Raw genomic sequence first — 14,536 nt, forward strand, 5'->3', positions numbered from 1 at the left:
GCATGTAATATTATTTGAGTTTTAATATAAGATTACTTTATTTGTAATTAGACTTAGTATATAATTATTTACTAGCTAGGGTTGTATAATATACGTCACCTAGACTTAGCTTATATCACGATTTGTAATTAGACTTAGCACGTAAGTTTGTGTAGGGTTCTAATGTACGACATTTACACTTAGCATACATGACTTAGATTGTTAAAACATAAATGTCTCGTGACTTAGCAGATGTTTCTTGTATCAACAGATGGCTGACCGCGATGAGGAACAGATATTGTACGATACAATCGCGGAGGGAAGCAGCCAGTACTGGAATGAAGAAGAGGGGAACGAGGATCCAAACCAGTACTTGAACGAGGAAGGGAACGTGGAGAGGGATGCGGAGGGGAACCAGGAGGAGGAGGCTAGTGGTAGTCAACCCTCCGTTGGACAGAAGAGGGCACGCGGGCAACGAGGTGCAGCGAAGAAGCTTGAGGGTCGGCACATCATAACGGAAGTGGAAGAAGATGGACGTCCTAGTGCCCCGGCCGAAGCCGCCAAGAACTATGTACGTCACAGCGGTTGGGTTGTGCGGGATAACGTGCCTGTCAGTACGGTGTACTGGCGAAGAACAAGGGCACGAGGAGATCATGAGAGCTTTGTCCCAGATTCGGAGAAAGAGATGCTGTGGACCACAATGCTCGAGACATTCACCATTCCTGCGGGTACAGAGGACAAAGTGAAAAGGTGGACTCTGAAGAAAATGGCAGAACAGTTTCAGAGCTTCAAGGGAGATCTGTACAAGAAGTATATACTGAAGGGGCAGACACCGAACTTCGACACATTCCCAAAGCTAAGGGATCACTGGGACGAGTTCGTTGCATATAAGACAGGTGAACAAGGGCAGGCGATGATGGAAAGAAACAAAGAAAATGCCGCCAAGAAGAAGTACCATCACCACTTGGGGTCAGGAGGCTATAGCGTCGCGATGCCGAAGTGGGAGGAGATGGAGGCTAGCTTGATTGAGAGGGGTATCGAACCGGCAACAGCCAATTGGCCGGAACGATCGAAGTTCTGGTACTATGCTCACGGTGGAACGCTCAACCCAGCTGATGGCTCACTGGTATTCGGCGTTCAGATACGAGAGGCTGCGCAACGACTAACAGATGCAGTGGAAGCCTCCTCTCAGGGCACGTTCCGACCCGACAGAGATAGGGACGAGCTGACACTCGCCCTGCAGACTCCAGAGCATCCAGGACGAACACGAGGGAAAGGGGTGATTCCTTGGAAGATTGGTTTCAAGGAGGACATCCACACGTACAGGAGTCGGATGAGGAGCAAGAGAGATACCGAGGCGAAGATTGCAGACCTAGAGTTCCGGGTATCGAGCTACGAACTCAACATGCAAGAGGAGGTGGCAAGGAAGGTTGATGAACGCATGGCCGCACATCGGTCCCATGATCCCCAGCCGACCATTCCTCCTGCAATGGTGAGCCCGTCAGGAAACCGTAGCAGCTGCGCCTCAACGGGGCAGGTAGGATCGCAGAGCATGGACGCCATGCAAACACAGGACGAATCGACCTGTCCCGTTGATGACATCACTCAGCGGACACCATGTGAGCTGCATATTCCTTTCAAGAACTTATCAATAAAGGTAAGATTTAGCCATTCCGCTAGTTCCTGCTTATATATGTTGATTACTAATAAATAATCTCTCACAACATGAAGGTGGCGTCGGGCATGGCCATCCCAACGGACCCTTCAGGTACTTACCACTGCAGGCCGATTCCAGCAGGATACTCGAAGGTCGAAGTTGAGTTGGTCGAAGGCGCGTACGAGGACCTCGAGCTGGATTACCCTGGAGGAGACGGTGAGACGCATCTACGAGACACAAGCCATGCCATTATTCTATGGCGCAGGCGGTACATCATCCTCCCTGGGCGACAAGCGGCGTCTCGTGCACCATCTCCTCCGGCTCCGCCATCTCCTCCTCATGATCCTGCACCGTCTCCTCCTCATGCTCCGCCAGCACCGTCTCCACCTCAAGCTCCAGCATCGACTCCTCCTCAGGATCCTGCACCGACTCCTCCTCGTGCTCCTACACCTACTCCCCCGCAAGCTCCTCTTCCGGCACCTTCAAAGTCAAGGGCCCCCCCAGCTGCACCGCCTGCCCACACAAGGGCAACGAAGAAGGCGAAAGTTGACGCCGCCAAGAACAAGGACCCGGGGTACGATTGCACGCAAGAGGAGCTTGACGCTTACGTTGCATCAGAAGTCAAGAGACAATTCAAGCCTCGAAGTCCAGAAAAGAAGATTCCTATAGACCCCAGTGTCAGGAACTTCTTCAGGGGTATGTCTGCATCTGTCAAGGAGGCCATCAAGCTATCGGACTATGAGCGAACGCTGAAGAAAGCATCTTCTGGAAAGTCCAAACCAGTCCCTCAGCTTGGAGAGCAACCAAAACAGGAGATCGAGCCGTTGGTTACCGGTAAAGAAATGACGATAGAACAATTTATTACTGACACCGGTCTAACTACGGATCAATTGCTAGGAGTCGCACCAATCGAAAAGGCGGAAGTGAAATACATGTACGAACTCGGTAAACCGCTTGTCAAGCCTGAGCTGCTGCAGTCCCTACCCACACAAATGTACAAGTTCCATCAGCTGTACATGGAGATGAGCGCCGCCGGTAGAGAGATGATCGGAGCGAGGATCAGGGACACGGACTTCTTGCAAGGAGATGACATTCTCTGGATCAATTTCAAGGGAATCTACGAACTATACCAGCTGGACGCCCTCGACGTCTCTATTATGAGTTGCTGGATTTTGTAAGTATATCGTTCGGTTAGATTTCTTACTATACGTCTCCTTTAATAAATTAGGTCCTTGTATATAAGTAGACTATAGAAAATAATATACTCCCTTTTATCGTTGTAGAATGGAGATTCAAAGGGCCCGACGGCGGAGGGTTTTCGATACTGGATTCATCGACCCTCGGAGAGTAAACGTCGCAATGCTCGACCAATATCCACAAGAAACAGAGGACAATCTCGTCCATCTCCTGAAGGCGCAGCATTACAAGACGTTCATACTGTTGCCATACAACACAGAGTTAGTTTAATTTTACTGTCTTCCTACATACCAAATTTCATTCCCGTACGAACTTGCTAAGTGTTTCATATGTAATGCATCCCACGCACATTGCAGATTCCACTGGGTGCTTTTACTCTTCGACCTGGAGGCCTGCACCGTCAACGTATATGACTCAATGGATAAAAAAGAGTCTACGTTTGACAAGGTTTTCGAACTTATAGACAGGTACCGTCATAAGTTCCTTTGTTAATTAAGAAAATCTTGTTATGTTAATTGCTACTACGAATCATAGCTTTAAACTCCATGTAGGGCTTGGTATCGGTTCCGTCATTTGGTCCGCGGCAAATGGAGAGAAAGACTTAGGCGGAAGTTCAAATTTCCTGTGAGTACACATGCTCTATATTTATATTTCTCCGATTCAAATACATACAAGTGTATATTAATTAGATCTCTCGTTGTTTGTCATTTATTTGTAGTGCGCAAAGCAAAAGCAGGGAACTAACTTGTGCGGCTATTACGTGTGCGAGTATTGCCACTGCCTTGCAAACCAAATCATCACCACAAGAGAGCTCGATGTACGTACAAATAAATTCAAAATTTCATTACGTAGCGATTTCTTGTTTAATTACTAATCAATTTCATACATTCATATAGTTTATTCGCATGAGGGATAACCTGACCACACACAAGGAATTTATCACGGCGGTTCAAGAACAACTCATGGGATTCATCAACGAAGAAATCCTTAATCCCAAGGGTGAATTCTACTACGACGGAAACACAATTCACCGGTCCTTAGCTTCTGAGCTAGCAGCGAGTACTACTACGTCGAAATGATAGCTAGCTAGCTAGGACATATAATGGATTGTAATTAATACATGACTACATATGTTTCTATATGCATGTGTACACATTTTCTATAATGTAAATATATTTTGGTCATATATATATATCTATATACATATGCATTAATTTGCATAACATATATATGTGTATAAATACATATATATTATGCATGTATATACATATAATATAATATAATATATATATATATATACATATATATATATATGTATGCATATATATGTATTGAAACATATATATGCATGGTTTATATATATATATATATATATAAACTATATATATATATAAACCATGCAGCAACAGGGCCATGCAAAAAAAAAAATGGTCAGCTCGATCTTTAGTCCCGGTTGGTAACACCAACCGGGACTAAAGATGGCTCAGCCGGCCACGTGGCTGAGCCATCTTTAGTCCCGGTTGGTGTTACCAACCGGGACTAAAGATCGATCTTTACTCCCGGTTATTTCACCCGGGACTAAAGATAGCGATCTTTAGTCCCGGATTGGTACTCCCGGTTTGGAAACCGGGACTAAAGGGGGGTTACGAACCGGGACTACAAAGGGTTTCTCCACCAGTGGGGATTCCTCCATGCTTGCAATTCAACTAATTTAAGCATTGTGTTGGAGAAAGCCCAACAAATCAATGCCACAGGTCTTGGTGTTAAGGATGAGGGGTATGCATGTTAAAATGGTTGGGAGCTATGATCATCACAAGGTATGAAGTGGTAATTTGACTCCCCTCCTTGCCCAATGACGAGGACAGGATTTGAACCCAGGTCAGTGTTAAGGATTTGCATATACTTACCATTGCACAACAGTTAGTTTTTTTTTTCTCTTACTCTTGCCTAATACTCCCTCCGTATTTTAATGTATGACGCCGTTGACTTTTCGACTAACGTTTGACCATTCGTATTATTCAAAATTTTCGTATAAATATGAAAACATTTATATCATGGTTAAATAACATTTGATGATGAATCTAGTCACAATAAAATAAATGACAATTGCATAAATTTTTTTAATAAGATGAATGGTCAAATGTTGGATAAAAAGTCAACAGCGTCATACATTAAAATATGGAGGTAGTATCATTTTAATTTCTTCTGCCATAGGGTCGCGAAGACCCTTGATGCTTGGATGTTGGGCGCCAATGCTAAGGCCTATGGCAATGAGGTGTAGGTTCATTTTTTTTTTCAGTTTTTGGCGACGTCCATTTATAGATTAAGTTGTATAAAGGATCAAAATGTTAGAATTGCAGCACTAAGGCTGTGCTCTTTGGGTGGTGTTGGGAACTAATTACACCTGCATGCAAAACGGAGTGACTTAATAACACATGATTAATTATCTGCTATTTTTTTTAAAAAAATGGATTAGTATGATTTTTTTTAAAACAACTTTCCTATATAACTTTTTTTTTAAAAAAGCACACCATTTAGTTGTTTAGAAAGCATACACATGGAAAATGAGGGAGATGAGTTGGAAAAAACTCAGCCTAAATAGTGCTGCTTATAATATGTTCAGTTTCATATATACAAAATGGCTAGAAATTCAAATGATCATCTGTCATCTATTATTACGTGCAAAATGACTGTGCCTTCGTAATTGATGAACTATAATGGACATGGAGAAAATTAAAATTCTGGACCTTCATGCATCTAGCGATCCATATATGTGTGGTTAGGAAATAGAATTATGGGCGCGAGCAGATGAGATTGTAAGATCGATATGCATTAGGCGATACTGTGGCATATGAAGAATGGAGGTTGTAACTGCAGTGTCATAGAAAAGGACTTCTCTATTGCATATTGAAAGTTGGAGAATAAAGACCGATCAACACGCAAATGAGCAAGTTCTCCAATCGATAAGGACAACACCAATGTGCATGTAAAGGTAACCTTGAGGAATAAGCTAATATTTATAGTACAACCTTGTGTAATGGGAAATGAGCTCACAAGAGAATATGGTTATTGCTAACCTTAAGCTTAGAGCTAGCCATAAGGAATATAAAATTACTTTATATGTTTTCAGTATCTATGTTGGTTTTGAATCTTCATGATAAAAGGATGAATATAAATTCTTCCTTTTTTTTTTTGGTGAGCTGCAACGTAAGTCAGGAGGAGGCTTTCAACATTGTAACATTTGCTACAAGTAAAATAACACATGGATGTGGGTCTCAGCTTACAACTATTGTGTTCCTCAACATTGAGGTTGCTCTAAGGGTCTATCGCAAATACTCTGCTCTTCCTATGAAACGCGTGATACAATATGTGCATCTTCTGTTTACTGATGTACCCAACTTTATGAAAGACTAAGCAATATGCAAATGGACAAATTCTCCAACATCTCAAAGGGTCTGTCACAAATAATCTATTCATTCTGTGAAATGTTCATGTCATGCAAAGGATGCAACCTCTTGTAATTTCTACAGAAGATGCTATCCTTTGCAAACCTTTGCTCATTTTACCATGTTGGAGTATTGATTACTTGATGGGAGAGGATGAGCCCTTTTTCAGTCGCCATTTCAGCACTAGTGTTCAGAGCAACTTCGTGCATGGTAGTACAGGATCTTTGTACCGATGACGAATGAAGTGTCATGTACTCAAGCAAGTATGCAGTAGAAAGTTTTGAAAGTTCATGTATTGTCTATCAATCAATATAGGCGAGCTTTACACCCTCTTCGACGAAGATACCCTGAGGATTTGGGATGACATGGAAGAAGGCGCCTATCACAAGAGCGACAAAGATAGCGCCCAGACGGAAGACTATATTGTGTTGAAATCATAAGCACATAATGATTTAATTTAATCCATAAATAAATCATGACATTGCAAATGTAAACTAGCCTGAACGCATTATTAGATCTACACATGTAAACTAAGCAGTAAAACATGAACATATCAAATATGCGCAACATGTCGAACACGTACCGAGGTGACGGAAAAACTGGTTGCTCGGCAGGAACTACTTGCGGTTGCGAGCGTCGACGAAGGCGCGCAGCACGCGAGCGAAGAGGAAGGCGAGCCGTTGCGGACGAACAGGGAGCAGTCGCGCGAAGCGCTTCCCAAAAACCTTATTGCCGCCTTCTCCCGGTGCAGGACGTCGAAGGCAGAGGTTCCGGAGACCTGCTCTCCCGATCGCCGGTGCACGCCGGCGAGCGGGATGGAGTAGTCTACGAGCGACGGCGCAGTACAGAGTAGGAGGCAAACACTAGATTGATTTCGCGTGTCTTGCGTGAAGGCGGCGGCTCGGTTTATATAAAGATAGGTCGCTTGATCAGGGCACCCACATGATCTCCACTCCACGTAACCGAACCAGATAAGTCACGCGTAACTTATCCGGACTCCACGCCGTTTTCACGCACCGGATTTTTCGGAATGTTTCCAAAACAAAACAAATACGAATTTCCTGCAGCAAAACAAAACTGCAAAAGAAGGCTACATCTGCGCAAGGGTGAGGAGCCAATTTTGCGGACCATTCGACGTGCACGCGCGCCGCCTGCCAGGCCAGGCGAACGAGCGCGGGCGTGTGTTCTCCCTCTTCTCTCCACCACACATGCTTCAAGTGGATAGGAGGGCATCCTCCCTTTTAAGGATGTCTCCCTCTTCTAGAATAAGCAAGGTGGTACTAAACTCGACATGTATGCCATCCCATGAGGTGGGCTTTTGTGATTTTCCAAAGAATTAATCTCTGAGTGGGCCTTAGCCCATCAATTAATTCCAACAATCCCCCACCAAATCTCAAAATCCCACTGAGATTTGCCTTTTCCAATGTACCGTTTATATACCAGCGGTTCGATGGAGACCGATTAAGGTTGAACATCTATTTAGAACTCCAAGCTACACTTACTCACAACTTGAACAATGGACTACGCCTTGAATTGCAAGTCTTATGCAAGCAAGTTTCACTTAGAGTCTTATCTGGTACTAGACCGTCTGTAGACTACCCCTCGGGTGGAGCGTATAAGTCATACTACTAGGTCTTCTGTAAGCTTCCTAGCACCGGCGGATCTAATGGGTGGGACCACAAAAAAAAAAGAGCGACCGGTCACCATATATATTAGATTTTAGAAAAAGAAAAAAAAGAAAAATAGTGATACGCACGGCGCACGTCTAGCCTCCAACTCTCTAGAATCTCCACATAAAATATCAGCCCAGTAATCCATATACCCTATAAAAGAGATAGGCTATACCCTAAACCCTAGCCCTCCTAACCATTTATCTCTTTCTTGCTTTTATGGCTTTCATTGAATTTGGTTCTTCCTCTTTTTCAGTAGAGTCTATTATATTTGGATGGCAACCTATGGTATTTCAAGCATCAGATAAACAGGCTGCCTATCTCGGATTTATTTGCGTTGGAGCAAGGCAAGTTATTATTCCTTCCCTTGAGCATAATTATCCTATATTCTATATCTCTATTCTATGCATTAGTCATCCATGATTTTGAATGCATAACCTGAACATACAACAAACCAGATATATGCTAGCTTTTGCTTAGCCCTGCCTAGTTAGACTGCATAAAATATAATGAACTTAGATTGGGACAGTACGGTAGAAATGGTTGATTTCCGAGTGGCTAGTATTGTTCCAACTGACATAAGACTGCCCAAGTACTTATGAAAAACAAACGAGTACGACCACAGTTCTAGGATGGGCACAGACCTAGATATTATGTTATTTAACAATGTGGTACCTATGTACAGTGGTTCTATGTTTAAGTCCTCGCGCAGGAGGCAAACTTTTGCCGAGCAGGGCAATATTGTGATATTTACCGAGGCGTAGGTAAATATTTGTGTGAGATTAATTATGATGTCATATATGACTTGTTTGGAAACCCTGATTGTGATGACATGGTGTCATACAATCAGTCCTCTCTAAATACCCCGAGAACACCAGAACTCCTCACGCTACTGATAACGTACTTTCAGAGCGTATGGGGATAAGAGTTCATGGAACAGGTGCCACTATTGTTAGTAACCTAATACTAGGCTATGACTGAAGCTGATGATTATCGGCAAGTCGTGGGCTGTGGGTAAAGCGTACATTTACTGCAGTAAAGTATAAATGAATTTATTCGAATAGCCGTGCTCACGGATTTGAGCATTGGGACTCATATGGTATTTGGTTAGAAACTTAATTTCAAACTTTATTAAATATTATTGCATCTAAAACATTACAGGCTTTCTTCCTCTATATTCCTAGCCTTCTGCAAGTAAACTTAGCTCTACTCAAATACTACCATTTCATCCATTCATTATTGATTAATATAATAGCTTGCTGAGTACGTTGTACTCACCCTTACTTCAACCCCTTCTTTCAGAGTCAATTCGATGTTCTTGCCGAAGCCGGGAGTTCAATCATATAAGTTAGTTCCCTTTAAACCAAGTCTTCAAGTCTAGTATAGTTAGTTGGTTTAAGTCTATAGCAAAATATTAGAATTGGGTCAACCTATAGCTTCTAATGTAATAGTTAGCCACAAACTTGATATGTCCTATTATTTTATAATAACATCTCCTTTGGAGCCATGTTAAAATGTATGCAATGAATATCCAGATTGTTGAACCTGTATCAATCTACTGATCCAGAGCTTGATATAGTCTAAACATGTCGGTTACTGAATCATTAGTTTTGGGACCCGACATGCTATTTGTCATAAGTTATTTGTCATCTAGGTATTAAGATGAATAATGTTGCTTGGAGGCAATCTATGCTATAGAGCTCGAATTAATCAGCCATCTTTGTTTCTCAGTATTATGTTAATCTGTTATTCATCGGGATATACTTTGACTGATGAAATGGTGTTCACTGAAATGGCCATAGAGATGTAGCCACAACGGATGCTTTGCATATGCATATATTAATTGCTTAGATGTTTCAATTAGGTAATGTATCAGTCAGCTTATAGCCAACCCATTATACAGGTGAGCTTTTAGAGCATGGCTAAGTGAGATGGCAGTGATTATTATTCTTGCTCTAAGCATAAAACTAGGGATCCACTAGTATTCAACACAAAAGTGGATCAAACAAGAAAATGTATGTGCTTTACCTTCAGAGGCGTGCTTGTCAATCCGACCAAGCCATAGTACACTTTGCATGTGCAAAAACCACTAGACAGAATCACACAAATAGTACTTCAAATATTTCAATTACTATTGACATATGCTATTACTTCCCTCTTTGATTGGACTAGCTAGGTGAAGCAATATATACATACACCATGCATTACTCTAGGCTTTGATAGAAATTTTAATTTCCTGTCAATCTCGAGACTGAAGTGGAGATAAAGCATAGTATAGTGTCAATAGGACTTGGAGGTGTCTGGAATTCTATCATAGCCACATTAGATTGCTAGACTTCGTCGCTAAGGAGAGGACCGGAGCAACAGAATATGTTGCTGCCAATGAAAATTTGCTTGGTTATGGTGAGGCGTGATTCATGGTCATTTTGTCATTTACATAGTACTTGTTTCTGACGAAAAATAGAGGTTGGATCAGCACGACATTAGTGAGATTTTGTCACATATCATGCGAATGACAAGCCTCGGCCTAAATCCATTATTTTCTCCTTCCACATTTTTACTTTAATTTGTTGGACGATTATATACTTACTTTGTTGTCTGAGATTAATTATTTACCCATAGAGTCCATCATTATGTATAAACATTTCAACCATTGTTGCTTACACCAAGGGCATCAACATTCAACAGGGGGAAGAACATTTGTGAACTTTAATTATTATCATTTCTATCGAAGCATGATAATATGTCAGAAAAATATTTAGTGCAAACTTGTCACCTACCATATGATCTAAAAATGGACGTTTGAGATTTGTTCATGTTACCTTGACTAAAATTTTTACTCCCAGATTTAACCATGAGGTGACGTGGACAAATCACAGTCTTTCATTTTTGGATACTACTGTAGTTTTTAGGTTTACACTGTATAGGGGGCTTGCACCGTATATTTTCCCTTGTGTGTCCTGCGAGGTGTCATCAGTCCATTGTCTCCTTAGGAAAGATATGACTCCTTCGCATCATGAAAATTCTAGATATACTTAATCAAGGGATGCATACACTGGTGAAAAAATCATCTTTGGTCGGTCGACCAAATTCTACAATAATCCTGGTTTCATTAAAAACCGGGATTAAAAACGATTTTTAGTCCCGGTTAAAAAAATTTTGATCTTTAATCCCGGTTGGTAACCGAGACTAAAGATGATTTTTAGTCCCGGTTCATCCTCTGTCAGAGGCATGTCAGGGGGCCGAGGATCTTTACTCCCGGTGGATACTACCAACCGGGACTAAAGATTACCACTTTAGTTCTGGTTGGTAGTACCAACCGGGAGTAAAGATCATTTAGATCTTTAGTCCCGGTTGGAAATATCAACCGGGACTAAAATTCAACATAGCATATAATCCTTATTCCTTATCCTCTCCTTCACAATCACAACCACTTCCTCACCCACAGATCGATCCTCCTCTCTTCTCCCCCCCTCCCCTCTCCTCCTCTTCCTCCTTCCTTCCCCTTCCCTTCCTCCTCCCTCCCCTGGAGACGGATGAGGCCGCTACTCCTTCCTTTCCCTTCCTCCTCCCTCCCCTGGAGACGGATGAGGCCGCTGATGAGGTCGCGCCACGCGGACGCGGTGGACGGACGGACGCATAGGCGTGCGGCCCAGACGACCATCTCTTTTTTTTTGATATTTTGTGATTCACTGAGATGTAATTTTGTGATTCATTGTATGGATTTGAGATGTATAATCTGTGATGTATTTGATTTGTGTGTAAATTTTTTTAGGATTTGTGATGTTTTAGATTTGTGTGTATAAGTAACTTTAAGATTTGTGATGTGGATTTGGGATTTGTGATGTGGATTTGAGATGTTACTTTATTTGGGATTTGGGGTTTGATTTGGGATGTGCATGCCATCCGATTCGGGAGAAAATAAGAAAGTAACAAAAAAAAAAAGACCATCCGGGATTGTCCCTATCCTCTCTTTAGTCCCGGTTGGTATCCCTCTCTTTAGTCCTGGTTGGTGTTATCAACCGGGACTAAAGATAGATCTTTACTCCCGGTTATTTCGCCCGGGACTAAAGATAGCGATCATTAGTCCCGGATTCGTAGTCCCGGTTAGGAAACCGGAACTATAGGAGAGTTATAAATCGGGAGTAAAAACAGTTTCTCCACCAGTAATATATAGAATCATACCCCCATGCTATTGGTATATGCTATTTTTACTTCTCTTTGATGAGTCTAGCTAGTCCAAGCAATATATTATTAGACCATGGATTACTCTAATCTTGAAAGGTAATTTAATTACTCCGATCAATCTTGGAACTGAACCGGATAAAGTATATAGGCATATGTAGTCAAATAGGATTGGGAGGTGTCTGGAATGAGGAATGCTGTCATCACGTTCTGTATAAGACTTCATAACTATAGAAAGGGCTGGAGTGGAGCAACAGAACATGTTGCTACTTGCTGCCATGGAATGTGCTATTCTGGTTTATATCCATGTTTGAACAGATTGAGTAGAATTAGGAGGCATCAGGAGTTGGATAGCCCGGCCCATAACTCGGATTGGTCCTTTCACCAGTCACACAAGAATCGCCGGTGAAATGCAACTGGATGGCCATATGTTTGGCAACATCGAAACAAGCATCATCATCCTGGGCCCTGGCAGAATCTAAACTGCCTAGGTTGGGTAATATAAAATGCACGAAGACGACGAAACCGTTCCAACCGTTGAGGCACACACGTCGCGCCTCGTTGCTTGCTTGCACATGTTTCCGAGTTCAGCGCTGCAAGCTATCAATGCTGGCAAAATCACCCTATTGGTGGATATGTAGGTGTAGGAGTACATGTCATCATTGCTCTAATGGTGTGGTAGGGCCTAAGGTTAATTTTTATGGTATTACTCCCTCCGTCCCAAAATAAGTGCAGTTTTGCACTATTCATCTCCAACGTTTGACCGTTCGTTTTATTTGAAATTTTTTTATAATTATTATTTTTATTGTTATTAGATGATAAAATATGAATAGTACTTTATGTGTGGCTAATTTTTTTAAAAAAAATTATAAATTTTTCAAATAAGACGGACGGTCAAACGTTGGACACGTATTTCCACGGCTGCAGTTATTTTGGGACGGAGGTAGTACTTGCTATGGGTGTGTTTAGTTGGAGAAAAGGAAATTTTTAAGTGTCACATCGAATGTTTGACCGGATGTCGGAAGGGGTTTTCGGACACGAATGAAAAAACTAATTTCAGAACTCGCCTGGAAACCACGAGACGAATCTTTTGAGACTAATTAAGCCGTCATTAGCACTTGTGGGTTACTGTAGCACTTAAGGCTAATCACGGACTAATTAGGCTTAAAAGATTCGTCTCGCGATTTCTCCCATAACTGTGCAATTAGTTTTTCTTTTTATCTATATTTAATACTTTATGCATGTGTCCAAAGATTTGATGTGATGTTTTTGGGAAAATATTTTAGGGAACTAAACGGGCCCTATGTGTATAAACATTGAATTGTTATATCGGCCTTGTTGAACAACTGGTAGATTTATAACGTGCAAACTTCTTCGTGTCCTTGGACCCGATGGAATTAACGAGAAAAATATAGAATTTTACAATCCAACATTTCGTAACTCGAGGTACCACAAATTTTTGGTATCTTGAGATACTTTCTAGTGTAAAATTTTGTACCTCAAGATACTTAGGACGTACTATCTTCAGGTGTACCGAATTTTAGTGTGCAAAATGTGATACCTGAAAGTGCCAAATGTTGGATGGTAAAATTGCTCAGAAAAGTAACTACCGCTAGCTCTCTTAATCAAAGAATGGTAGAAATACTTTAATTATGACATACTCCCTCTGTTTCAGGTTATAAAACTTTCTAGGATGGGCAATGCTAGAAAGTCTTAAAAAATAAAACAGAGGAAGTATCTGACAAATAAGTGTATAAGGACTGCCCTGTTATTTTTCGATTAAGATACAGATTCCATCTCGATTTTTATTAGCATACTTTTCAAACTAATAAACAATGTATTTCCTATGAAAACTTTCTATATAGAAGTTGTTCTAAAATATCAAATAAATCCTCTCAGGTTTGTAGTAAATAAAGTTTAATTAATCATACGTTAATGACTTTATTATTTTACGTGCCCGTACTTAATCTTCGTCTTAAGAGCAAGTACAATAACAAATAATCACCGGCTAATAGTAACCTTGTGTTGGATTTTATATCTAGGTGGCGGAGAGAGAGAGTACAATGAGAGAGAAACGTCATCGATTAATATGCAGACGGTTGTGCACGGGCAGCAATGCTCCTATCGCCGGGTTGGCGCCTATCTATTGATGGTGTTATCGACTTGGAAAAAAAAATAGCGTGAATGGGCATCCCCAATTGGCTTGGATGAAAGAAAAAGTATAGTACTTGCAGGTGTCTGGAATTCTATCGTAGCCACTTTGGATTCTATCATACCGGAGCAACAGAACATGTTGCTGCCAATGAAAATTTGCTTGGTTATTATGGTGAGGCGTGATTAATTATTGGCCATTTTGTCATTTACATAGTACTCCTTCTATATTAATTGACGTTTTAGACAAG

General features: G+C 41.4%; 1 protein-coding gene across 1 annotated transcript; it reads left to right on the forward strand.

The window, feature by feature from the left end:
- The first annotated feature begins 412 nt into the window (after positions 1-412).
- LOC136355970 (uncharacterized) lies at positions 413-3,198 on the forward strand. Its single transcript, XM_066309287.1, has 2 exons — positions 413-2,810; positions 2,920-3,198. The coding sequence occupies exons 1-2, from the start codon at positions 1,705-1,707 to the stop codon at positions 3,101-3,103; spliced, it is 1,290 nt and encodes a 429-aa protein (XP_066165384.1). The 5' UTR covers positions 413-1,704; the 3' UTR covers positions 3,104-3,198.
- The last annotated feature ends 11,338 nt before the right edge of the window (positions 3,199-14,536 follow it).

This window comes from Oryza sativa, chromosome 4, assembly GCF_034140825.1.
Source record: "Oryza sativa Japonica Group chromosome 4, ASM3414082v1".
In the NCBI taxonomy this organism is placed as follows: Eukaryota; Viridiplantae; Streptophyta; class Magnoliopsida; order Poales; family Poaceae; genus Oryza; species Oryza sativa.

Coding starts and splice junctions, on each gene's coding strand:
- LOC136355970 (XM_066309287.1), top strand. CDS start 1,705: ATGAAGGTGGCGTCGGGCATGGCCATCCCAACGGACCCTTCAGGTACT. Junction 2,811..2,919: donor ATTATGAGTTGCTGGATTTT/GTAAGTATATCG, acceptor TTATCGTTGTAG/AATGGAGATTCAAAGGGCCC.